The sequence below is a fragment of the Solanum tuberosum genome, unplaced genomic scaffold, assembly GCF_000226075.1.
Source record: "Solanum tuberosum cultivar DM 1-3 516 R44 unplaced genomic scaffold, SolTub_3.0 scf00155, whole genome shotgun sequence".
In the NCBI taxonomy this organism is placed as follows: domain Eukaryota; kingdom Viridiplantae; phylum Streptophyta; class Magnoliopsida; order Solanales; family Solanaceae; genus Solanum; species Solanum tuberosum.
The window spans coordinates 435,762-461,503 of NW_006239081.1; the positions used below are offsets into that span (position 1 = coordinate 435,762).

Genomic DNA, 25,742 nt, shown 5'->3' on the forward strand with positions numbered 1-25,742 from the left:
GTAAAATGTTACTATTTTACTAAGAATCCAACACGGGTCTTCGACTCCTGCAAATTTAGCTATAAAATGTTACTCATATTATGTTAAGTTCTTACTATAGCTTTAAAATTAATTTTCTAATTTATTTATATTATTTAAAAAAATCTCTTAATAATATGATAAACTTGACTTATTTAATTCATACCTGATGAAGTTTTGTGAATATTATTTTAACAATGGGCAACACAAGTAAAAGTTTTGTTGAATATTGTTGGAATATGCAAAACATTCCTTACAACAACATTTATATTATAATCACATGTGGTCAGTTTAAAAAATGGAGGAATATGACTTTAACAGAGTGTTGTAACTGACAGTCACGTTTTTGAGGTAAAACGTTACTATGAGTAACGTTTTACAGCTAAATTTGCAGGATTCAATTCTAAATTTGCAGGAGTCGAAGGCCCGTGATTGGATTCTTTAGAAACGTTACTATGAGTAACATTTTAAATTTGCAGGATTTCTTTCTAAATTTACAGGATTGGATGTGATTGGATTCTCAATAAACGTTATTGTGAGTAACGTTTTACATTTAAAACGTTACTCACAGTAACGTTTATTCATTTAACGTCGTTAGCTCCGTCAGTTTTTGTCTGTTGAATTTTTAAAATAAAAATATCCTAAAACGTTACCATGAAGTACGTTTATACTACTTTTGTAAAAAATTTAAAAAGCATATTAGTTTGGTGAATTGGTTTTTAAAATAGCTTATTTTGGTCAAAACTTCTTGAAATTCATGCTTTTATTAAAAAACTGATTAATTAATGGGCCCACCAAGAAAAGGTACATTAAGTGGTAGTAATCAATTTAGATAATTAATTTTCCTCTTCACTTTCTATATATCAAGATAATAATTCACCAACGTGATATGCTTTCAATTGAATCCACATTTTCAACTTGAATATAGATATCTACTATGTAATAAGTTATTAATACTGAAATGCCAATAAATATTAAAATTTGAACTCAGAACTATAAAAGTCAAATAGATTCAATAGTAAGAACCTTAAATATTAAACTCAACAAAGCGTTGATCCAGTCAATTCTTGACTAATGTTTATTTATTCATGTTGCAGATGGTACGTTGACGATATACCAATTAGAGTTTACAAAAATTATCAGAGCCAAGGCATTCCCTATCCGAACGCGCAAGCAATGGGGGTTTACTCTAGCCTTTGGAATGCTGATAGTTGGGCAACTAGAGGTGGTCTTGTCAAATGTGACTGGACCAATGCTCCATTTATAGCAAAGTACCGAAATTTCGCCCCACGGGCGTGTGCCTGGAACGGACCAATTAGCATTAGTCAATGTGCAACTCAAACTCCAAATAACTGGTATACTGCTCCTGAGTACAATCAATTGAGTTACGCGAAACAAGGTCAAATGGAATGGGTTAGGAACAATTCCATGATTTATGATTATTGCAAAGATACAAAGCGATTCAACGGACAATTTCCTGGAGAGTGTTTTAAACCTCAATTCTAACAAATGAAATTGAGTCCAATATATAGATACAAATGAGATGTATTGATATACATATATTCTTATTTTTTCTTGATTTTTTTGTTGTAATTTTTTCTGTTCTTTTTTCTTTCCCTTGTTTTGCCAAGAAATTATACCCAATTCTTTTGATAAAATGTTGTTTTGATTGTAATATTTGTTCTTTGGAAAGTTTATTATGTATACCATTTGACCAAGATAAATAATTAAAGGAAGTATTGATGATAATGCAAAATTCAGTATACTGACTTCTTCTAGACTGATTTATGCAAATATTCCTTTTAGATTCTTCACTTAGATTTTGTCTCTATTTTACGAAGTTAGGTAAATATGGCTTTTCATACTTACCAACAAGGATGAGATAATTTTAGATTATATATCATCTAAGGTTTCATTTACAAATTTTTAGACCGTTCATTGAAAATGTCCATTAATTGTAAGAAATATAAAAAAGAGGGGACTATTTGCTAAATAGCTATTTTAAAAAGGGTAAGTAGTGAAAATTTCTTTTGTTTAGTTTGAGGCGAATCTAACATTTAGGCTTAATAGGTTTAAGATCCAAAATTCTTTATAAAGGTTGGTTTTTCAAGGCTTTACAAACACACAAAGAGAATTTATACTCACCAAAAAGGGTTTCAATTATATTCTAAATTCACCCCGCCGCTCCACCTCGATTTTTCCAAAAATCGAATCCTCAAAATGGCTGATCATAAGGAATCTAAAATTTATTTGCTACTATGGAGCGGAGAAAGAAGAATGAGTTGTCGCTTGTAATGGTATTTCAAGGTGATGGAAAAGACAGGGTGGCATCACGGGTGATTGATGACGATTTTAGGACGGACCAGGGGTGGCGTCACGAGTGATTGATGGCGATTTTAGGACGGACCAGGGGTGGCGTCACGGGTGATTGATGGCGATTTTAGGACGGACCAGGGGTGTCGTCATGTGTGATTGATGGCGATTTTAGAACGGACTAGGGGTGGCGTCGATGAAGAGGTCGCCGTCACAGGGGCGGATTTAGGAGGGTCTAGGGTGTTTGTCCAAACTCCCTCTGCAAAAAATTACCTTGTATATCCTGACCAACTCGTAAGTAGCATCCTACTGCTGGTCACGGGGCATCAAAAAACAAGTCTTTTTGGTTTGCCCCGCTGACCTTTTCTAAAAGCACCTTGGGTCGGAGGCTGAATATAAAGTAAAAAAAAGTGGTGCATGCACTTTTGAATTCAATTTGTTTTGATATAAAGAAGAACCTGAATTGGTCCGGGATCGTATCATTTTTCAACTATCCGCTGGTAAATCTGGTTTAGCGCCAGTATAGAAAGGAGTAAATGATGAGTGAAATTTTAGGGTTTGACTATACTTGTAATGCATTTAGGATCATATAGTTCAAAATTAGATCATTTAAATCGTTGACCGCCACACCATATCATTTTTTCCATTTATATATATTTTCATGACTATGAACTAATATTACTACCTCTAAACAAAGGTTCTCTTATCTATCACCACCAAATTAGGTATAGATTAAACACAAAAAAATACAAGTTTCATTCTTTATTATTAAACAGTTGAACGGGTACAACCTCTGAGGTAGAGTAAGATCTACATACACTTTATCATTTTCATATCATATTTTACGAAATTAAGGTCCGCATACATTCTATCATTTTCATATTCTACTTTATGGAATTAAGGTCTGCATACATATTATACTCTATTATTTTCATATTACGAAATTATACTGAATATGTTGTTGTCGTACGACGAACCTAGGCTAGGCCCAAATCCTTAACCAAACTATAACCCATTGTTCCAATGGGCCACAAAGTCAAATTGCAAAGAAAATCATCCACAATTTAGTCATCCACGTGGAACCTTTATCCTCTTTTCTCATTTGCTCTAGTGAAACCGTAACGTAATCACACAGCAAATATATACACACAAAATAATACTCTCTGTTATCCCTAACCCCCCCACCCCCCGAAACTCTTCTCCGCCGACTTTTTTTTTCTTCACCGGAAAATCTTCGAGTTCTTCGCCGGTGTTATTTGCTTCGATTGCAACTCCGTTTTCTTCTTCTTCAATCAAATCTGTGTGTGATTGCTGTTTGCGCCGTCGCCGAATCTTCAAAAGAGTTTTCGGTTTTTTTTCATGATCTGTGAAGAGTCTGATCTGATCTAACCCGTCGATCTGAGATATGGATAGGATCGTTGGAGGTAAATTCAAGCTCGGACGAAAAATCGGTAGTGGATCGTTTGGTGAAATTTTTCTCGGTAAGTGTTATTTGTTAAGGTAGCCAAGTGTACATGTTTTGAGCTTGTATTTTTTTTTTGTTTTACAGAGTTTGTGGTGAGTTTTATGATGATCATGTGTGAATTTTGTAATTTTGCAGCTACGCATATTGATTCATTTGAGATCGTCGCTGTCAAAATTGTGAGTTTTTATTAGCTTGAGCTATGAATTTTGTTGATTTTTTTTTTTTTTTGTGAGTGATTGGTTTTCATGTTGTATGTGCTTTGTGCATCAGAAAATTAACTAGTGAAGTTTATTATAATTGGATCATGCGGTAACTTGGTGCTTGTAGTGTGTGGGGCTTAGTGGTTAATGAGGTTCAAATTCCAGCAGAGACAATGAGCCAAAAACACTAGGTTTATATGCCTCTGAGATAGAAGATATCAATGGTTGGAGTCTTTTGGCTGCATGTGATAACTGATACTGCCTCCGTTTTAATTTGTTAGTCTTACATCCTTTAAATTGTTAGTCTTGCATCCGTTTCAAAAAGATTTTGTTTTTCTCTTTTGGCAACTTTTAATTTCAGTCTTCCACGTGGCTACGTTGCTTTGAAAGGTAACGGATGGAGCATTTTGGGAAAGTGGTGTCAAGAGGAAAACTTAAAATAGTATTGATCAACAATTCTTAACACAAGTTAAAGCCTTGTCTACTTGGTATAGTTAATTTTGTTAATTAGAAGAGGTCTAGGGTTCTATTCTATATAACCACAACCTTTTTAACAATGAATGCAACATGCTAAAATAGTTTTAGAAAATGAACCCAATGGGATTCGAACTTGCGTTGCAAGGAGTAAAAGCTTAGCTTTAAGCACAAGCGCCTTGAGCTCCGTTGTTTCTCTGGGTGCCACACTTAATGCTTTTACTATTCCTTATACATATATATGGGTATACATATATGTACAAAGCTTCAAGCGAGACATCCGTGTGTTGTGGCACCCCCAACCCTTCTACATAGATCCTCCTCGGCACAAGATTAAAGGATATCTTGGTACATTCTACATATCTTTAATTTAAGACCACAAATTCAAAATTCTTCTTTATTTTCTTAATGTCTAGTTAATACCCAACAAACAAATTGAAACGGAGGGAGTTATTAAAGAGTGTGTTTATCATATAACATTAAAAGCGATTCTCTGCGCCTTTCAAATACTTCTCGTTTTGGTTACTGCCTCGAACAAATCGCTAAATTTCCCATATTACAACATGTTTCAATTTAAAAAATAAAATAAAATTAGATATAAGTATGCATTCTTCCTAGTCTAAATCATTTAATTTCTCAGTCGGGCACTCGAATTTCATTGATTGCAATTATATTGTGACCATGTTGAATTATTTTTGCACTTCCTTTACTGTTTCTTCTTTTTCGCCTTTGACTGTCTGTTTGCATTCTTAGTATCTTTTTAATTACTTTTAATATTACGCGGTGTTCACATCTTGGTAGAATCTAACACTACAGGTTCCTTTCTCTACCAAAACTTTTTGTAGGAGAACAATAAGACCAAACATCCTCAACTTCTCTACGAGGCCAAGTTATACAATATTCTCCAGGGAGGAAGTATGTTTTGGATATTGTGCACTTTATGGATAGATATACAGATTATGGTGTAATTTATAGTTTGCTCCTTTCTAGGTGGTGTACCACATATAAAATGGTCTGGTGTGGATGGTGATGACAATGTTCTGGTCATGGATTTATTGGGTCCTAGCTTGGAAGATCTCTTTGTCTATTGTGACCGGAAGCTTTCATTGAAGACTGTTTTAATGTTGGCTGACCAGATGGTAACACCAGTTTCCCTTCAACACTTTATAATGTTCATGCTACTGTGTTTCTGTTTGATAAGAGCTTTACGTCATGTCAAAGGCGTAGCTAAGGTATACCACTTTGACTTTAGCCCATGTTCCATGATAGGTGGAAGCTTGTTCCAGATTTTGATCAGGTGAAATGGGTCTTTGTTTAGGAACATGACCCGTCGGCCAATTAGTTGCTTTTTCTACATATTGAACTTTTCTCTCCCTTTGATATTCTTATCCATTGTGGCTCTCAGCAATTATGTTGACTTAATATTTTCAGGATACAGACTAATAGAGCTGCACCAAAGTTTTGTTTTGTTCTCTCTGATATTTTCGTCAGTGATTTTTCATGTCACATAGATATTGGAGAACTATTATATTTTAATATACACTTATTGGTAAATATTTAGGACCTTTGGAATGCATTGCGAGAGTGTTTTTACCAACATGGTCACTTTTTTTATAAAAAATTACTTGCTGTTTTCCTTATTAGCAGCTTGGCTGATCAGGTTCTTCTGCCTCTCCTTTTCTCAGATTACCAGAATCGAATATGTACATTCTAAGGGCTTTCTACACAGGGATATTAAACCTGACAACTTTCTGATGGGTCTTGGTCGGAAAGCAAATCAGGTGACTTTCTTTCGTTCTCTTTTAGTTTTTATCGGTTTATTAGTTAGTTTGCTTTTTTCTTTTCTTCTGATTGAATCCTATTGTCATTATGTAATTTTCAGGTTTATATTATTGATTTTGGTCTTGCTAAAAGATATCGTGATGCGACTACAAATCGCCATATTCCTTACAGGTATAAGTTTTTGAATATGCTAATCTGAACTTTTTTCATCATTTATCATTTAACTTTAAGCTTCCAAGTGTGTACTCATAAGTGTAATGTCTGATTCTAATTTTGTTTGGTTAAAACTTAGAAGAGAGAACATTGATCATTTCTTAGTTGCAGAGTTATGGATCTAATTTTATTATCTTTTCTTCTGTACAGAGAGAACAAAAATTTAACTGGAACAGCACGCTATGCCAGTTGTAATACTCATCTCGGAATTGGTGAGAGCAGATACTCTTTTCCTTGATTGTTTTTCTCTCCCCATCGTAAAACCCGTAAAGTATTTGGCAAGGAAAATAATTAACCTTTATTCCTGCCTGTGAAGAAGAGGGTTATTAAAATAAAATATGTCTTAACATTTCAATGTCCTCTTTATGTTATACAGAGCAAAGCCGGCGGGATGATTTAGAATCTCTTGGATATGTTCTCCTTTATTTCTTGAGAGGCAGGTGTGTGTTTTTTCAATTAGATTAAACCTTTTTATTCCTTGGTCCTTATACATGCACATATGTATCAAATATTCTTTTGACCAACATATTGGTTCTTCAATAGCCTCCCATGGCAGGGTCTAAAAGCTGCCACAAAGAAGCAAAAGTATGACAAAATATGTCAAAAGAAGTTATCAACTCCTATTGAGGCATGTGTACCTGAATAGCTTCCCTTGCCACTGCTCCTTCTGTCTCTTATTTTTTAAAACAATAGGTTCTTATTCTGACTCTTTTGTACTATTTCCTGGTGAAGGTTTTATGCAAGTCTCATCCTGTTGAGTTTGCTTCGTACTTCCATTACTGTCATTCATTGACATTTGATCAGCGACCTGATTATGGATTCTTAAAGCGCCTCTTTCGTGAACTTTTTACCCGTCAAGGTATGCCTAAAGTCAAGCTTCATCAACTCCTTGGACAATACCAGAGTTCTTTAATAAATACCCTCCTGAGTACATTGTAATCTATCTGCAGAAGTTCAACTGATGTACATCTATGTGTCACGCAGGATATGAATTTGATTACATATTTGATTGGACCATCCTAAAGTACCAACAGGCACAAACAAGTAAATCACAGCATCGGGTATCTTTTTTAGCTTGTCCTGTTTCCTGAATTCATTTTAACTATGATTAATCACTTCTCAACTTGATGGCATGCTATAATTTGAGCTTGTATTTTTCTTCTTGTTCCTTAAATAAACAAGCTTAATAGTACAACTTTTTAGTCAAGGCTTGCTTCATGAGCTGTTTTTAATCAAAATTTTGACTGTTCTGTGATTTTGCAGCAAGTTGGTGGTGAAAGTAGCCGAGCAATTCCAATGGATGTTGAAAAGCGTCAAGGTTGATAACTAAAACTCTTGGAATTTTCTATTTCTACGAATGAGGAGAACTATGTAGTACTTTAAAAAGTGAAAGATGTTATTTTTTGTGAGTTGTGAATATGGTTTACATCCATTCTACCTGCACAAAATGGTTTCCTTTAATCTGGGTTGAGTGCTTATAATCCAGCAGTAAAGTGTATGCAGACTTGCTTTATCAAAAAGTGTATGCAGACTTGCAGATAAATTAAGAGAAGACTTGAGATAGAAGTATGCTAGTAGAAAACATACTTCATTTGTTTTGGATGTCATGTTAATTTCTGTTGATGTAATTAGGTTAAATCAGCTGAACTGTTCCTTCTACAGTTTCTACAGGCAACAATGGACCTTATGTTGCTGAGGTAACTGATCGCATAAGGCCGAATAATCCTTCCAGTCCTGGAATTCGGATGCAATTTAAGTCACCAACAAACAGGAATTTAACTTCCGCCAATCTTGAGAGAAATGTGAGTGATACTTCTGCCAATCTTTTCATAGCCTTGTTTCAGATAAAGCATTTTTCGCATTAAGCATTGGCTATTTACCATGTCCCATTATTAGTCTTCTTCCTATTATCTCAGCCCAAGTAGGCTTCTCACTAATTTCCCTTTCATAATGTAGGTATTAAGTAGTGCTCATATGCCATCTTCTTCATTGGCTCCTGTTTTACCAAGAGCAAATGCCACAAAACCTGTTTTACCCACTGAAACAACACATGATGGTGATAATGGAGGCAGCAGCTGGATGTCCTCCTTGCGACGTATTTCTTCTGCAAAGTGATAAAAAGGTTCTCTTCTTTCTCTACTTCATGTTTCTATGGCTATGCTTTGGGGTCAGGTGGCACATTATTAGACATCACAATTATAATTGTGAATAAGAAGCATTTCTATTCACGATGACAAAGATCCTTTCTTCCCTTTTCAGGATAAGATGAAGATGAAGTTGGGGCAAGTGTGCCTTCAAATTGGGCAGCTCATACTTATTTTATGATTACAAGCTGGTTCGGATGACTATGGTGGCTGATCATGGCCTGCTGCAATTTCATGAGTTCAAGAGGGTGGTGTGAATTGAGCTGGACATGAAAGCAGATGGCGGCTGTTTGTCTTTCTATTGGAGCTCGGGTTAGATATTTTTCCTAAGATGACTATAAACAAATTGGTCCATCCTTGCATTAAGATCAGGATGGTTCCTGTCCGCCGAAAAAATGAAGCACTAGAGACATCTTTGTCTCCTAATGTAAAATAGATCATATGCGATTGTCAAAAATTGTGCAGTTCCTTTTGTGCATACAGTGGTGGTTATTTTCTTCACTTGCTTCTTTACTTGCAAAGTTGCATGTGTTGTAATCTTTATTGCTTAATTTTGTGGTGAGCCAATGGTTTGTTGCAAACATGTTGATAATGGAATTGGATCTAGTACAGCAATGAAATTTTTGATTAGTTCGGAAATGTGATAAACAAATGAAATCACTTTCTGTGTTCTCATCAGAAGGATTATGAAGTTTTGATGTACAGATTGATTTATGGACTTTTCTTTCTCCACCACTCATCCCACACTCTTACATTAAAGTCTTATCGCTCTTTTGAATACTGTTTCCATCTGGCCAATAGGTGAGCTTGCCACCAGGTAATGTTTTGTTGTTAGTTTTGATTTGGTAATTTCCTGTGAGTTCTCTGATTTGCTCGAGATGATTCCCCTATTAACAATAAGCAGTTTTGACCAACCTTAGATGTGCTTAGGCTGGCATATGTACTGTGACTAGCCTTCACACTTTCTTTTAAAACAAAAAGACTAGATTCCAAACTTTTCTGTTAACATATTGTCCGTTGGCTATTGATCAAGTTATTTGCAATCAGCTTCTCAATTATTGTCATCCTTTTGCAATTTGCAGGACCCGTGAGATGTGGTTTCTGTCGGTGTAATGGTTCCGTTGGATTCAATAAACTCCAGAAGAACAGGAACTAGTGATTGCGTTGTTTGGTTTGTTGATTGCGCGAGGGATCAAGTATGTAATGGACAAGTATTCACTGGTTCCTCGGTACCATTCTGCCTGAGCTTATATTCCTGGTCTCAAGTGTCTTTGCTTCTAGACTTGCTAGGTTCGCGATGAAATCATGCTGAAAAACTTTTTGCCTTTGCAACTGTGATCGAGTAATGAAGCTAGCCTCTGAATGATGTATGAACTGAATATCTAGTCCTATTGGACTTGTCAGGACTTGAGACTGGGAGTTTCAACACCCAAAGTTCGTGCTGATTTCATTTTCAGCGAGGCTATGGTGCACCATCATGGTGCTGGAAGAATATTTGGTTACACGTTTAAGTCCCAGGTTACATAAATAATCAGTAAGTGTCCGTCTAGCATTGAAATATTCCTCTCATTATTTGCATAACCAAAGAATATTTGGTTACACATCTAATTTATATATAATTGAATGTCAGTAGGGGCAAAAATAATTTTATTACGTATTTGAATAATTCATCTTCAGTTTATATTTCATATTATTACGTTTAGTTTTTCTTTTAATTGAAGTGAGTAAATCGTCTATAAATTCACCCTTTTCCTTTCTATAATGTGTTGCTGTCTAGAATTAGAGGGATAAATAACTACATGAAAAATTAATGTATAAACCTATTATAAGGAAATGAAAAAGGTAAAATAAAATAAAATAGAGTATATATCTAAATAAAATTGTTGAAGTATTTAACGAGCAATTATTCAAAAGCGAAATTTGATAATTGTATTCAGATTCTTCGAATTATTGAAAACAAGTTAAATGGGAAAATGAAAAGCAAAATCCAAAAGAAAAGGAACAATTCTTTTTTAGATAATTTAATTCAAGATAGGTGTTATGTCACTCGTTTAAGAGCAGACTACCAATAATTGTTCCTAGTACACAAAAGGGGTTGCTCGGATGGTGAGTCTATTGACTCAATAACGTAAAATATAATTTAAACTCAATGAGAAAATGTAAATAACTTGTATAAAAAAAAAGGTGAATTATTGTAATTTTTATTGGATTTATTATTTAAACCTTCTTTCATAAAAAAAAATTAAAAAAAAATAAAATGGCGCCAATAGGTAGTTATGTTAGTTAACGTATATATAAATCATTTTAAAGCCGCTATTAAAATACAATTTGGAGAAAGTATAGATATCAATGTTTTAAAAGGCAGGGGCGTGAGGCGAGGCGTGAGCCCCGAGACACAGCACGTAAGTCCCATAGATCTACGTAGTGTAATCTCATGTATATTCAATTTTATAGTTTTATTACTAATAAAATAAGCAAAAGTAAGTCTTTCAATGATTTTACAAATAATTTTTATAAATAACATATAATATATAGAAACTATATTATGATTTTTATTTGAGATAAGTATTAATAATCAATAATGAAGAAAAAAAGTATTATAATTACTATTTGAGAAATATCATTACACCAATAATAAAAAATATGATTTAAAACAAAAAAGGTTCAAAAAAATAAATTAAAAACTCTTGGGGTACGTTTTTACTTCCAGGACTTACGTTTTAATGTTCGGGGCTTACGTCTCAAATTTTAGAACTTACACCTTATGGATCTACATCTTCAATTTACGCCTCAGAGCGTTTTTGGTACGCCCCGCCCCGAGACTCGCCCCAAAAATATTTTTGAAAACATATATATATATATATATATATATATATATAAAATTCAAATTACCATATAGTTTTTTTTCTTCACAGTCATCAAAACTACTTTCTGAGATTTTTCAGAGCTTCAAGAAAAAGTCGAATCATGGCGAAAACACCAGAGAAGGAGGAGGAAAGAAAGCGAAATTCTCCATTGATGAACCTCCCTGTTCTTGAAGAAGAAACAGAGGGCAAAAAAATGGAATCAGAAATTCCAGAAAGAGCTTTTTTGTCTGACTTTCCGAAGAAATCAAGAACCCCGCGAATCAAAAAGGCAGGAAGTTCTACTAAATTGGCAAAACCAGAATCTGGGCATGAAGAAAATCACAGTGCTTCATTGGAAAAACTCATCATTAATCTTGATGACGACAACGACGAAGAAGAAGAAGAGTTGGAGACCCAAATTGATAAGAAAATTGATTCATCACACTGGAGAAGTAGCTTTAATATGAAAAATCAGAGTGATTCAGTGAAAAAAAACACTATTCTTGATGACGACAACGAAGAAGAAGAAGAAAAAGAGTTGGAGACCCAAATTGCAGAAAAATACTTGGGTTTGAAAAATAAGAGTGCTTTAGGGAAAATGAACACCATTCTTGATGAAGAAGAAGAGTTGGAGAAAATGGGATCAAAAAGAAGAAATCTTGATGTTGAATCAACAACCCCACAGACCCAAATCGTACAAAATTCAAAAATTGGCTACAGCATTGATGGAAAAAAGTTACCAAAACCAGAATTTGGTTACAGCATTGATGGAGAAAAGTTATCAGAACGCCCCCAAATTGAGGAAATACTCGATATTATTGGAGATTGCAGTAAGCCTTTTGAGAAAAAGCTGTTAAAATATGAAGTTGACAGGATTTCATTTCACAGAAATGATGTGAAAAATGGAATTCTTCCGTATCTGAACGAAGATGAAACTGTCAAGCTTCAAAAGGAGGGGATTCTAGTGAGCACTTACGATGAATTTGGGAATCGTTATGAGATGAAATTCGAGTCGTATAATAATAGTTTCTACAGGCTTTGCAATGGATGGAAAAGGTTGTATAAATATCATGGGCTGAAGGAAGACGAACATTGTTACGTTGATGTTTGGATGTTTCGACATAAAGAAAATGATGGAATATGTTTTGCTGTGATTCTGAAGAGGTAAAAGTTCTTTTGATTAGTAGTTAATCATTGTCATTAGAGTTAATCTTGATGAATTAGAGTCTTGTAGTCTTTTGCAGTAAAAGTTCTTTTGATTAGTAGTTAATCATTGCCATTAGTGTTAATCTTGAGGAATTGGAGTCTTGTTAATGTCTTTTGCAGTAAAAGTTCAGTTCTTTTTTTAGTATTGTATGAATGTAAAAAGCAGAAGTATATTGGAGCAGTAGCTTTTACATGAATGGCTTTAATATTTGATGTCTCGATATCTTTGTGAATGAGTTCAAGAATGAACGTTGATATTTGATTGCAATGAACGTTGGGCAGCAACTTTGAGAAACACAATATTTGATGTGTCTTGATATCTTTGTGAATATGATATTCAAAATATCCAAGAAGTTTATGTAATTTCGAGATGCGAGGTTGAATTAGAGACTTAATGATTTGTGTTAGTATATTTTTTTTTATTAATCTTTGATTAGTTGTTAATCACTTTCATTAGTGTTAATCTTTAGGAATTTTAAGATGAGTTTGTTCCATAGTCGAGATAAAATGGCGGGATAACTCATTTCGAAGTTAGTAATCCCAGGATTGTAGTGTACCAAACGAGAACTAACAATATAACATGCATCATACAATCTTGGTGTTATTGCTTATCAATCAACATGACCTTATATGCCTAGGTGTCCAACTAATTACTAATACTTTTACGAGTTGTTTGATTGAGAACAAGTTATCTCAAAATATATAATAATGACATGATTATAATAATTGATTAAATAATGATGATTATACTCTTACTAGTAAATATTTGATTTAATACGGTATTTAAGAGAAAAATGAAGACTTTTGAAATTTGTGGTCCAAAACAATTTTTAGATATTTGTATGGTTGCATTAAGTGTAAAGAAAAATTTTTAAAGTTAAATTATTTCTAATTATAAGGTGGCATTCTTTTTGGGACGGACTAAAAAAAATGTGTCACATAAACCGCAACGGAGGGAGTATTAGTTATACATATATTCCTTCCTCGTATATAAAAGGGGTTGCTTGAATAGTTAACAGTCTCCACCTCCAACTCTGAGTACTTGCAACTTCGAGTCACCAAGAAAAAAATAAAATCTCATATCTTATTTTAAATTTCAAAAATTCTACATATATTTTAAGAGTATTCTTTGTTTGAAGATATCGACCCTATAACATAAAATGTAAAATTACTTGATTTATAAAAATGAAAGGTGAATTATTGTAGTAATTCTTATTGGATTTATTATCTAACTCAAATTGGTTCTTTCACAAAATTGAATAAAAATGGCGCCAATAGGTAGTTAGGTTAGTTAACCATTTTACAACCGCAATTAAAATAATTTGGATATATATATTCTCCAAGAAACTTGACATATTTCCTTATAATTGAAATTGTTGTTCATCTTGTACTTTTAAGATACTTGGAACAAAAAAAGTTGATAAGAAACAACAAAGTTTAAAGAGCATTTTCAAAACTAGAAAATTAAAACCAGTAGAGAAAATAGAATCAGAAACAGATTAGAAACAATATACAAAATATTTTTCTCAAAGAAGAAAATCGAGCCCACTGAATGCACAGTGTCCCTTTAAGGAAATTATTCCCCTCAAATATCCGAGGTTAATGGAATATATCTTCCCAGAATAGAATGATTACCTAAAACACGGTGTCAGCAAACCACTCAACGGCAGTAAAGTACACTTAGAATACTAGATTTAGTAGTAGTAGAAGAAGTCAAGAAAATTCATTCTCTTAAAATGAGAGGAAATCCCTCTATTTATAGACAACAAACGTAGTGTGAATAGATGCTTATTGTGTCTTATTGAAAAGGTCACAACCCCTTGAAAAAGGTCACAATCTTTCGGAATGGTCACTAATAAACTTTAGCTTCATTCATTGTGATACCAGCATGCTTGTTCTGTTCAAGAAATTGTATCATCTATGCTATTGGGAGTGGTCATTTTTGTCTTACCTTTAAGCTTTATTTTGACAAGTTCCTCTGAGTTACCTCAGGCCTTTCCTGTCTAGATTTGATGTGCCTGGTTTAGAGGGCATGGTGATCAATTTGCAGTCAGTTCAGTCAGTCTTGGCAAAACTTGAGAGTTTAGAGGAAGATGCAACATATGTTTGCAGCCATCCATTTGTGCTTCCCGCAACAAATTTGTAGTGGAGACACGGGATCCCCTTGCCTTAGTCCTCTTTTCCCCGCAAAATAACCTTGACAGTGAAATAGGGGGAAGTCATTACAGGAAATCCATATCCTACCAGTAAGAAATCCCAATCAACCATGTCATAAGCTTTCCTCAAATCAATCTTCATCAAACATCTAATTTCTATTATAATAATAATGTGTTAGCAGGTCCATTATGGACAAGAGAACTTCCTTGTACAAATGCAGCCTTGTTCTCTCCTTCAGTCTAACACATATCATCTTAGAAATAGTCTTATACAAGACACATTACAACAAGAGATTGGTCTAAATTGAGCTGCATATTTTTAGGGATCAAAACAAACGGTGGGTGTGCATAGCAAACCACTGAATCCTTAATCTCAGAACTAATGTCTTCCACTTCTATCTCCACAATAGTAGAGGTATCATAACAAGTCGTAGCTTGAATCCTGCATTTCATATCTTTGAGATGTCGAAATCATCCCAACATATTCTGGCATTGCTTAGAGTAAGCATACCTTTTCCAAATATTCCACCAGGAGTTTTTACTTGAACATATTGACCCGATAAAATAAAATGTAATTTAAAATCGATGGGAAAATGAAAATTACTTATATATAAAGTTAAGCTCAATTATTGTAATTCTTATTGGATTTATTATCCAACTCTAATTACTTCTTTCACAAAAAGTTAAAAAATGGCGCCAAATAGGTAGTTATGTTAGTTAACGCATATATAAACCATTTCTAGCTTCAAGAAAAGGTGTAATTTCCCTATAATTGAAATTACTATATAATTTGACTTTTTTTTTTTAACCTAAATAAAGAAGGGCTATATTTATGGTAGATTAATTATTTTATTATATATTTGAAACTAGCCCAATTGTATTTAGAGGCTTAGAATTTTTTAAAACAAGTTAAATAGGAAAACAACAAATAGAATCCAAAAGATTGGAAGAAATTTTTAGATAATTTATTCTAAGATAGGTGTTACGTCACTCTTTTAAGATCAGAATTTTATAGATACAACTTATCCTTCCTGATACATAAAAGGTGTATCTCAAATAGATAACTGTCTCCACCTCCAACTCTGAGTCCTTGTGACTTCGACTAACCAAGAAAACAAAAAATAAAATTAAAAAATCTCATATCTTATTTTAAATTTTAAAAATTCTACATATATTTTAACATAAAATGTAAAATTACTTAATTTATAAAAATGAAAGGTGAATTATTGTAGTAATTCTTATTGGATTTATCATCTAACTCTAATTGCTTCTTTCACAAAAAATAAATAAAAAAATGGCGCCAATAGGTAGTTAAGTTAGTTAACCATTTTAAATTAAAATACAAATAGGAGAAAGTTTACATATATATGATATATTGTCCAAGAAACTTCACATATTTCCTTATAATTGAAATTACTATATCGTTTTTCAGAGCCATTGAAACTACTTTCTGAGATTCAAGAAAAGGTGTAAATATGGCAAAAACACCAGAGAAGGAGGAGGAAATAAAGCAAAATGCTAAAAGGAAACATTCTCTTGTTGAAGAAGAAGAAACAGAGGCCAAGAAAATGAGTTCAGAAACAGCTTTTCAGCTGAAATCAACCCCACGAACCAAATCACAAGAAAGTTCTGATGAGGAAGAAGAAGAAGAGGACAAGAAAATGAAATCAGAAACAATTTTTCCTGGTGAATATTCAGAAATCAAATTCCCAGAAACTTCTGAATTGGTAAATGCACGATTTGGGGATGAAAAAAATCAGAGTGCTTCATTGGAAAAAATTGATGAAGAAGAAGAAGAAGAAACAGATGATGATGAAGAAGAAGATGACGAGGAAGAAGAAGAAGAAGACGATGAAGAACATGAAGAAGAAGATACAGATGAAGACGAAGTTTCATTTCCAGGATTTGGATACAGCTTTGATGGAGAAATTTTATCAAGATTCCCCGACATAAAGAAAATACTCGGATGTATTGAAGATTGCACTATGCCATTTGAGCAAAAGATAGTGAAAACAGACGTTGACAAGCTTATACTAAGCAGAGATGAGGTGAAAAGTAGAATTTTGCCATTGCTGAAAAAGAGTGATCTTAAAGGTGGGGGAGGAATCGTAGTGAAGGTTTATGATGAATTCAGTAAAAGTTATAAGATGATGTTCAAGTTCATTGATGATCAGTTCATGCTTTGCACTAGATGGAAATATTTGTTCGAAGATCATAAACTGAATGAAAATGGAGATTGTTATGCTGCAGTTTGGATGTTTCGACACAAAAGATCACGTAAACGATGTTTTGCTGTGATTATGAAGACGTCAAAAACTCAAGATTAGAAGATTCTCATTAGTGTTTCTGCACTTCTTTTAGAGTGTTTCTGCAGATTTCTTTTGATTAGTTGTTAATCACTCTCATTACTGTTTCTGCAGTTTTTTTAGAGTGTTAATGATGCATGTCTGCAGATTTCTTTTGATTAGTTGTTAATCACTTTCATTAATGTTTCTGCAGTTTTTTTAGAGTGTTATGTTTCTGCAGATTTCTTTTGATTAGTTGTTAATCACTTTCGTTGGTGTTAATCTTGAGAGATTAGAGTATTGTTAATGTCTAGTGCAGTAAAAGTTTACTTCTTTTGATGAATGTAAAAGGCAGAAATATATTGAACTTTTCTTGTAAGAAGTTGATGTTTGATTGTAATGAAACACAATATTTGATCTCTTTGTGAATGCGATATCCCACAAGTTAATGTGATTACGAGATGATCACGGCAATACTTAATGTCTTTGGGAATACTCAAAAATTTATGGCATATCTGAGATTGAATTAGTGTCTTAATGAAGTGTATCTGCAGTTTTTTTTTAATTATTAATCCTGATAAGTTGTTAATCACTTTCATTAGTGTTAATCTTGAGGAAATAGAGTCTTGTGCAGTAAAAGTTTAGTTCTTGATGTCTAAGTTTGTTTCTTTCTCTCCAAATACTAGCAATGGTCATAGGAAAAACACAACTAGCACTGGATTTTCTTTTTGCTTGTTGACAGGCTCACTGCAATTGCTGGCTCTATGATTTCCCATCCCTACACATAATCTGCTCCAAAGTTTCCGTATGACTCTACATTCAAAAAATAAGTGGCCAAAAGTTTCCTCATGAAGGCGCAGTCCAGAGGAACTTGGATGCCAAACTTCAATAGTCTATCCACTATGGCAAGTCTTTGTTGTGCAGCTAGCAAAAGCGTGAACTGGAATCATAAGCAATAAAGTGATATTCATATAACCAGTAGGAAAGCAAAATCCTATTTATGTCCAAATAGGATTTGTATAGCCACGTTTATAAATACACTTGCTACCCTTAGTTATTTGGACAAAATAATGGATTCAGTATTTGTATCAAACCCTAGAAACAATTATTCCGTTCCCCATGATATCATAATTGATATACTCACACAACTTCCTGTGAAATCACTTATAAGGTTCAAAGGCGTTTGCAAATCATGGTATTCGTTAATTAAAGATGACAACTTCATCAAGCAACACTATGACACTCACCAAAATTGTCAAAAGTACTTTGTGGTTTGTAGAAGACACAAGATTTCCACCCACTACACCATGGAACTTGATTCTAATAGTATAGCCTCTCTTGTCGCGCCTCCGGTTCCAATTGATCAATCACGAAAGGCATTCAATGAAATACAATATTGCTCATGTAATGGAATACTTCTTATAACATACGCTAATGACATAATCATTATGTGGAATCCGGCCACTAGAGAATCAAGAAGAATCCCTAAGTGTAAGAGTGGTGGTCTTTATAATTTTTGCTACTTTCCGCGTATTGAAAGCTACAAAATATTTAGACTAGGACCTGTAGTCTTTAATGGTGACAAGGATGAAATGGATATTGATATATTTTCAACGAAAAGTAACAAGTGGAAAACGGTTGGCATATTTCCTCCAGATTATTATTTCGAAGGTACTAGCATTGTTATGTCAGATGGGATTGTTTATATGATGGCGGAGAGGAAAGAAAATGAAAATTGTACAATATTACGTTTTTGTTTGGACAAGGAAGAATTTCAAGAGGAATTGTTGTTTCCGAACACGATACCAAGTGAAATACATGTTGTAGGAGAAAAACTATGTTTGATTGGGTCATTGATGAGTAATCATAAGATTCATGAGTTTTGGTTGTATATGATGAAAACAAATTCATGGAATAAGATATTGGCAATTCGATTACCTTCGAAATCTTGTTTGAAACCTTTGAGTTTTATAAAGGATGGAGGGATCATGTTTAAAAATTACATGAGTAAATATGTGTTCAAGGCTTACAATTCAACAACACACAAATTGGAAAAAGTTAATGTAGCTGGACTTGAAGGACATAACTTCAAAGAGGTTGTAACCTACGTCGAAACTTTATCCTCTCCGTTTCTTTAATTGATATATACAAACTTGTGTTCTATTCGGGTACGTGAAGAAAAGATGTTGCTGTTTTTATAGAGTGTTTCTGCAGTTTTCTTTAGAGTGTTAATGATGTGTTTAGTATTTGTACTTTTCTTGTAAGCAGTTGATGTTTGATTGCAATGAATGTCGGGCAGCAACTTTGAGAAACATGATATTTGATGTCCTGATCTCTTTGTGAATATGATATTCAGAATATCTGACAAGCTTTTAACTGTGTGTTTTTCAATGTTTGTACCTCAGAGTTGTTTAGTTAGTCCACCATTCATGATCAATGAGTACCTCTTCAGTAGAGCTGATTCTGGGTGCTCTTCAGTTGCTCAACCATCAACTGGCTCCTTTACTAATAAACTTTAGCTTCATTCATTGTGATACCAGCATGCTTGTTCTGTTCAAGAAATTGTATCATCTATGCTATTGGGAGTGGGCATTTTTGTCTTACCTTTAAGCTTTATTTTGACAAGTTCCTCTGAGTTACCTCAGGCCTTGCTTGCCAGTCCTGTCTAGATTTGATGTGCCTGGTTTAGAGGGCATGGTGATCAATTTGCAGTCAGTCAGTCTTGGCAAAACATATATAGTTGAGCTTCTGTTCTCCCGTGGGTGCATGTCATTGATCAGTCTGGGAAATTAAGGCTGGGATGTGTCCATTTCAATAAGCATTCTGGCATACGATACTCTCTCCCCCTGGGTAGTGACTAGTGAGCTTGTCAGTGCATATTAAACTGTCTCTCTAGGAGGAGAATTGCCATTCCATTGTGTCTTTATCTATCTGCACACAATCGATTATAAGAATTTGCTCATAAGAGTTCGTTCACTGCCTATAATTTTGCTAACTCCCTCTAGAAAGCCAAGTCAACTATTCCAATTGTTAATTTTCAAACACTATTATTCCCTTTTACTGTGAGTCATGTTCTATAGGTTCAATTTCTTTGTGTGGTGCAATATAATTCAATTTCCTCAAGAGTACGTCATTTCAATGATTTGTTCAAATAGATAGAAACATAACGCCAATCTGTATAAAAAACACACATAGCGACCATAGTATAGGAGCAAGGCACCTAAGTAAGAATTCCAACCAAGTTAGCTCAGACGTAGCAGTGGCCAACGCACGATACTCTTCCTCAGCACTAGAACGTGCATCTGCTCGCTGCCTTTTGGAAGCCCAAGCTATTAAATGAGAAGGTGCAAATTGCATGCATTTTACAGGAAACCCAGTGGGACTCTCTCGGACTATGCGTGAATTGTGAAACGTTGTTCACCGCAAATACTACATCAAGACGAGTGAATGTTAAATATTGTAGGGCTCCTACAGTGCTGCAATACAAGGTTTCATCATGGAGAGTTTAGAGGAAGATGCAACATATGATTGCAGCCATCCATTTGTGCTTATAATATCTCCAAGTAAGTCTTTATAATATCTAACAAACAAATTTGCAATTATATCAGGATCCATGTTTCCTTTGCCGTTTGTGGTAGAAATAATTCAGCTAAGAATGAGCTCTCGTGTCTAAACTTCATATATCTTTCCCTTTCAGTTTGCTGCAATACACGGATTTATTTGTAGCAGTTTTTGTGTTTGGATCAAAGCCTCTCTATCATCATTTGTCTCAGCTTCAATGTTTGTTAAAGCTTGGCTATTCAACTCCTTCTTTAGCAACTTCAGCTTCTTGCATTGACTATTTGAAACAATAAGCAACTTTCAGAAATTTAGGGTGATGTGCCCAAGGAGAAAGGGTCTGTTGATAGCTAAAATGAACAGTGATCACTTATTCCCTCAGCTAGAAACATAGCATTGCAATTTGGCATAGTACCAGGTATTGTTGATGAAGATCCCGTCTATTTTAGAAAAAAACTCTCTGATTTTCCCCTTTATACTTCCAACTGTACTTGTTCAATCAAATCCTCTATCTTAGCCCATCTAACCTTGGGAATTTAACCCAAATATGTCTTCAAGGCTTACATTTCAACAACACACAAATTGGAGAAAGTTACTGTACGTAGCTGGACTTGAAGGACATAACTTCACCTACGCCAAAACTCTGTTTCTTTAATTGATATATACAAACTTGTGTTCTGTTCGGGTACGTCAAGAGAAGATGCTGTTTTTTTAGAGTGCGTTTCTGCAGATTTCTTTTGATTAGTTGTTAATCATTTTCATTAGTATTAATCTCGAGGAATTATAATCTTGTTAATGTCTTGTAAGTAAAACTTGACTTCTTTTTTAGTATGGAACAGAGACTACGTAGTAGCTTTTACATGAATGGCTTTAATATTTGATGCCTTTTGTGAATACTCAAGAACGAATGTCCATTTTGATGTCTTCATCTCTTTGTGAATATGATATATTCAGAATATCCTACAAGTTTATGCCACTTCGATTTGTGAATACTCAAAAATTTATGGCATAACTCGAGGTTAGAATTAGAGTCTTACTAATGTGTTTCTGCATAGTTTTTATTAATCGTTAATCACTTTCATATAACAAGTAGGAAAGCTAATTGGATCTTTTTAGCAGTTAAATTTAATTGTCACACTAAAAATAAAAATCTGCATAAGCTATTCATATAACAAGTAGGAAAGCAAAACCGTATTTATGTCCAAATAGGATTTGTACGTTTTTTTTTTATAAATAGACACACTTATTTGGACAAAATAATTAAGACGTACCATGGATTCATTATTTGTATCAAAACCTAAGTACCCTCGAAGCAGTTATAATATTCCACATGATATCATAATTGATATACTCACACAACTTCCTGTAAAATCACTTATAAGGTTCAAAAGCGTTTGCAAATCATGGTATTCGTTAATTAAAGATGCCAAATTCATCAAGCAGCACTATGATACTCACAAAAATTACTGTCAAAAAAACTACTTTGTGGTTTGTAGAAGACAAAAGATGAAGAACCAATTCGATTACTATCACTACACCATGGAACTTGATTCTACTAGTATAGCCTCTCCTGTCGAGTCTCCGGTTCCAATTGATCAATCACCAATAGCATTCCGTAATATACAATGTTTCTCATGTGATGGTATACTTCTTATAGCATATGCTAATGACATAATCATTATGTGGAATCCGGCCACTAGAGAATCAAGAACAATCCCTTCGAGTAAGACTGGTGGTCTTTATAATTATTGCTACTTTCCGAGAATTGAAGGCTACAAAATATTTAGACTAGGACCTGGTGTTATAAATAGTGACAGCAATGACATGGATATTGATATATTTTCAACGAAAAGTAACACATGGAAAACGGTTGGCATATTTCCTCCAAATTATTATTTCGAAGATAGTAGAGTTTATATGTCAGATGGGATTGTTTATATGATGGCGGAGAGGAAAGAAAATGAAAATTGTATAATATTACGTTTTTGTTTGGAGAGGGAAGAATTTCAAGAGGAATTGTTGATTCCAAACACTATATCACCAAGGGGAATAGATGTTGTAGGGGAAAACCTTTGTTTGATTGGGTCATTGGAAGATAATGATAAGATTCGCGTATATAGTTTGTATATGAAGAAAACAAATTCATGGAATGAGATATTGGCAATTCAATTACCTTTCAAAATTTGTTTGAAACCTTTGAGTTTTATAAAGGATGGAGGCATCATGTTTCAAAACTATATGAGTAAATATGTGTTCAAGGCTTACAATTCAACAACACACAAATTGGAAAAAGTTAATGTAGCTGGAATTGAAGGACTTCACTTCATTCAGGTTGTAACCTACGTCGAAACTTTATCCTCTCCGTTTCTTTAATTGATGCATACTTGGTTCGGGTACGTGAACAGAAGATGTTGTTTTTTTAGTATTTGTACTTTTCTTGTAACCAGTTGATGTTTGATTGCAATGAAAGTTATTGAGAAACGCAATATGTGATGTCTTCATCTCTTTGTGAATACGATATTCAGAATATCCCTCAAGTTTATGTTATTACAAATTTGACCATTTGTACTTCTATTGTAAAATTTGGTGTTTAAGTTGTTATAACTTGTAAGAGCCAGAGAATGATAGAGTTCCATTTGGGGAAAACTAATTACGGAATTAATCTTAAGATGAGTTTATCCCACAGTCTAGATAAAATCGCGGAATAACTTATTTCAAAGTTAGTAATTCCAGGATTGCAGTGTTATTTTTGTCACGCGTTGAGGAATTCTCGAATAACTACTCCCAACTGAACGAACACTAACAATATAACATGCATGATCCAATCTTAGGTATTCAACTAATAATACCATTAGGAGATCATTTGATTGAGAATAAATTATTTCGAGATATAATAATAACATAATTATAATCTATGAATTAAATAATGATGATTATACTCTTACCAGTAATATTTGATTTATTGGATTACAAATAGAATATACAGGGGTATAGTACATAGCTTACTCCAATTCCTTGAGAAGATCTAAGCTATAAGTTGTAACTTAGTAACTTGCAAGAGCCATAAACTTGCAAAATTGTGTGTATAAGATGTGAAGACGTAGAATTAGGCGATTTTCTAAGTTTTTCGTGCATGTTAGTCAATGAATTTCTTGGTGATATGGTGTTCATGTACTTTTTTTCTATTACTTTTACCGGACCCTCTGTATTGACCTAGGAGAACTGCACGTATAGTCTCAGCATGATTCATGCCATTTTTTTTAGCATTTAAGGGCCACACAACATAAATTAAATGATTTTCTCAGTTTATCGTGTGTGTTGGTCAATAAATTTTTTGGTGATATGATTTTTAGGCACATTTTTTTCCGAAATCTTTACAAGATCCTCTATAATGACCTGGGGAATAGTACATATAGTCTCACCATGAACCACGCCATCTTTTTAATATTTAGGGGCCATACAACAACAAAGGTGATTTTCTCATAGCGCAAAGCACGGGTAATTTAGCTAGTTACTTATATAGAAAAGTCAAGGTATTTATTATTTAACTCTAATTGCTTCTTTCCCAAAAAAAAATTAAAAAATGGCGCCAATAGGTAGTTATGTTAGTTAGCCGTTTTAAAACATTGAAATAATTTGAAGAAAATTCATATATGTATTCTCCAAATTGCAGGAGAATATCCCCAAATTGGTTACAGCATTGATGGAGAAAAGTTATCAAAATATCCCCAAATTGAGAAAATACGCGATAATATTTGATATCTTCATCTCTTTGCGAGTATGATGTTCGTATCCCAAAAGTTTATGTGATTTCGAGATGATCACTTTGGTTTTGAGAACACTGTCTTTGTGAATACTCAAGAATTTATGGCATACTCGAGGTTGAATTAGAGTGTTAATGATGTGTATCTGTCACTACTAGAAAAGAGTAAATTACATGGGGTTATTACCTGGGGAGAATTTTCGCAGGTAATACTTGTAAATTTTCTTGCAAAATTTTTTAATTCCTCAATATTAGAATATATTACCTGTGAAACTTATATTCCCAACAAATTTCGCAGCTAAAGTTGATACCATTTTGCACTAAATTAGTTCTTGCAAAATTACCTAGGGAAATATATCCGCAGCAACAATATCTCTAGCTAAATCCCTAGGTACGTGGACCAATTTTTTTTTAAAAAAATCCTTTTAATCTGTAGGAAAATTCCAGATTGTCTAAAGAATTATTTATGGGGATTTACCTAGACATTTTATTACCTTGAGAAATAATTGGGAATTTAGAAATTATTAGACCAAAATTTAGGAATGAGAAATAATTGGGAATTTAGGAATTATTAGACCAAAATTTAGGAATGAGAAATAATTGGGAATTTAGGAATTATTAGACCAAAATTTAGGAATGAGAAATAATTGGGAATTTAGGAATTATTAGACCAAAATTTAGGAATGAGAAATAATTGGGAATTTAGGAATTATTAGACCAAAATTTAGGAATGAGAAATAATTGGGAATTTAGGAATGAGAAATAATTTACCTAGACATTCCTAAATTACTAATTCCAAAAATAATAAGTAAGTTATACGGAGTATATCTTTTAGATGATTAGATTTTTTTACACTTATATTTTTATTTTTTTTGGGATAATAGACCAATTAAAATTTTAGGAATTGGAAAGTGATTGTAAGACCCATTATACTCATTTTCCTTCTCTCTAACTCACTTTACACTGAAGCTTCTCTCCAAAACCCATTAAACCTTCTCTCCAAAACTTACATGCAGAAGCAATGGTGGAAACGATCTGATTTTCCAAAGCTCCAATCGGTGTAGCTCCAAGTTCCAAGCTCATCCAAAGTTCATCTCCAAGCTCATCTCAAAACTCTCCAAGCAGACCTCATGCTTCTCTTCAAGCAGATTTTTCCGAAGTAAAGGACTATAGATCGGAAGATTTTCTTGCCAATCTACCCAAAAATCGAGGTTAATCTACAAATTTCATCTCTGTGAAGTTAATCTGTAAATTTTTGTTTACTGATTTTGTTTGGATGAAAATCGAGTGAAATTTTCTTGCAAATCAAATTTGTCGCT

At 33.7% G+C, this 25,742-nt stretch overlaps 4 protein-coding genes across 8 annotated transcripts in view; all 4 read left to right on the top strand.

Moving 5' to 3' along the window:
• LOC102598640 (probable xyloglucan endotransglucosylase/hydrolase protein 26) overlaps positions 1-1,582 on the top strand; it is a 3,675-nt gene extending 2,093 nt beyond the window's left edge. The window contains exon 4 of the mRNA XM_006353412.2: positions 1,116-1,582. Within this exon, the coding sequence (XP_006353474.1) occupies positions 1,116-1,524 (409 nt within the window). The 3' untranslated portion in view covers positions 1,525-1,582. The remainder of the gene's footprint in view (positions 1-1,115) is intronic.
• Positions 1,583-3,463: 1,881 nt separating this feature from the next.
• On the top strand, positions 3,464-12,803 carry LOC102598967 (casein kinase I). Of its 5 annotated transcripts, none has more exons than XR_001474147.1 (16): positions 3,464-3,812; positions 3,932-3,972; positions 5,316-5,385; positions 5,461-5,609; positions 6,156-6,251; positions 6,353-6,423; positions 6,616-6,677; positions 6,842-6,905; positions 7,009-7,093; positions 7,198-7,324; positions 7,450-7,526; positions 7,729-7,783; positions 8,128-8,267; positions 8,422-8,587; positions 8,725-10,143; positions 11,555-12,803. XR_001474147.1 is itself a non-coding variant. In XM_006353413.2 (15 exons), the coding sequence occupies exons 1-14, from the start codon at positions 3,737-3,739 to the stop codon at positions 8,578-8,580; spliced, it is 1,272 nt and encodes a 423-aa protein (XP_006353475.1). In that variant the 5' UTR covers positions 3,464-3,736; the 3' UTR covers positions 8,581-8,587; positions 8,725-10,297. The 5 variants fall into 5 exon arrangements, 1 of the variants encoding a protein (XP_006353475.1); XR_367714.2 differs by lacking the exon at positions 11,555-12,803 and having other exon boundaries at positions 8,725-8,921; positions 9,692-10,305; XR_001474148.1 differs by lacking the exon at positions 11,555-12,803 and having other exon boundaries at positions 8,725-9,899; positions 10,014-10,297.
• Positions 12,804-16,292: 3,489 nt separating this feature from the next.
• LOC102601063 (putative B3 domain-containing protein At4g03170) lies at positions 16,293-17,144 on the top strand. Its single transcript, XM_015311347.1, has 2 exons — positions 16,293-16,578; positions 16,720-17,144. The coding sequence occupies exons 1-2, from the start codon at positions 16,293-16,295 to the stop codon at positions 17,142-17,144; spliced, it is 711 nt and encodes a 236-aa protein (XP_015166833.1).
• Positions 17,145-18,172: 1,028 nt separating this feature from the next.
• Positions 18,173-19,240, top strand: LOC102601406 (F-box protein At3g08750-like). The gene has a single exon (XM_006353508.1). It carries the CDS (start codon positions 18,173-18,175, stop codon positions 19,238-19,240), a length of 1,068 nt encoding a protein of 355 aa, XP_006353570.1.
• Positions 19,241-25,742: the final 6,502 nt, after the last annotated feature.

Bases quoted from the DNA above. Each gene is read 5' to 3' on its own strand.
- LOC102598967 (XM_006353413.2), top strand. From the start codon at position 3,737: ATGGATAGGATCGTTGGAGGTAAATTCAAGCTCGGACGAAAAATCGGT. The intron at 6,252-6,352 runs GTGACTTTCTTT...TGTAATTTTCAG, and splicing joins TTGGTCGGAAAGCAAATCAG to GTTTATATTATTGATTTTGG. The intron at 8,268-8,421 runs GTGAGTGATACT...TTCATAATGTAG, and splicing joins CCGCCAATCTTGAGAGAAAT to GTATTAAGTAGTGCTCATAT.
- LOC102601063 (XM_015311347.1), top strand. From the start codon at position 16,293: ATGGCAAAAACACCAGAGAAGGAGGAGGAAATAAAGCAAAATGCTAAA. The intron at 16,579-16,719 runs GTGCTTCATTGG...TTTCATTTCCAG, and splicing joins TGGGGATGAAAAAAATCAGA to GATTTGGATACAGCTTTGAT.
- LOC102601406 (XM_006353508.1), top strand. From the start codon at position 18,173: ATGGATTCAGTATTTGTATCAAACCCTAGAAACAATTATTCCGTTCCC.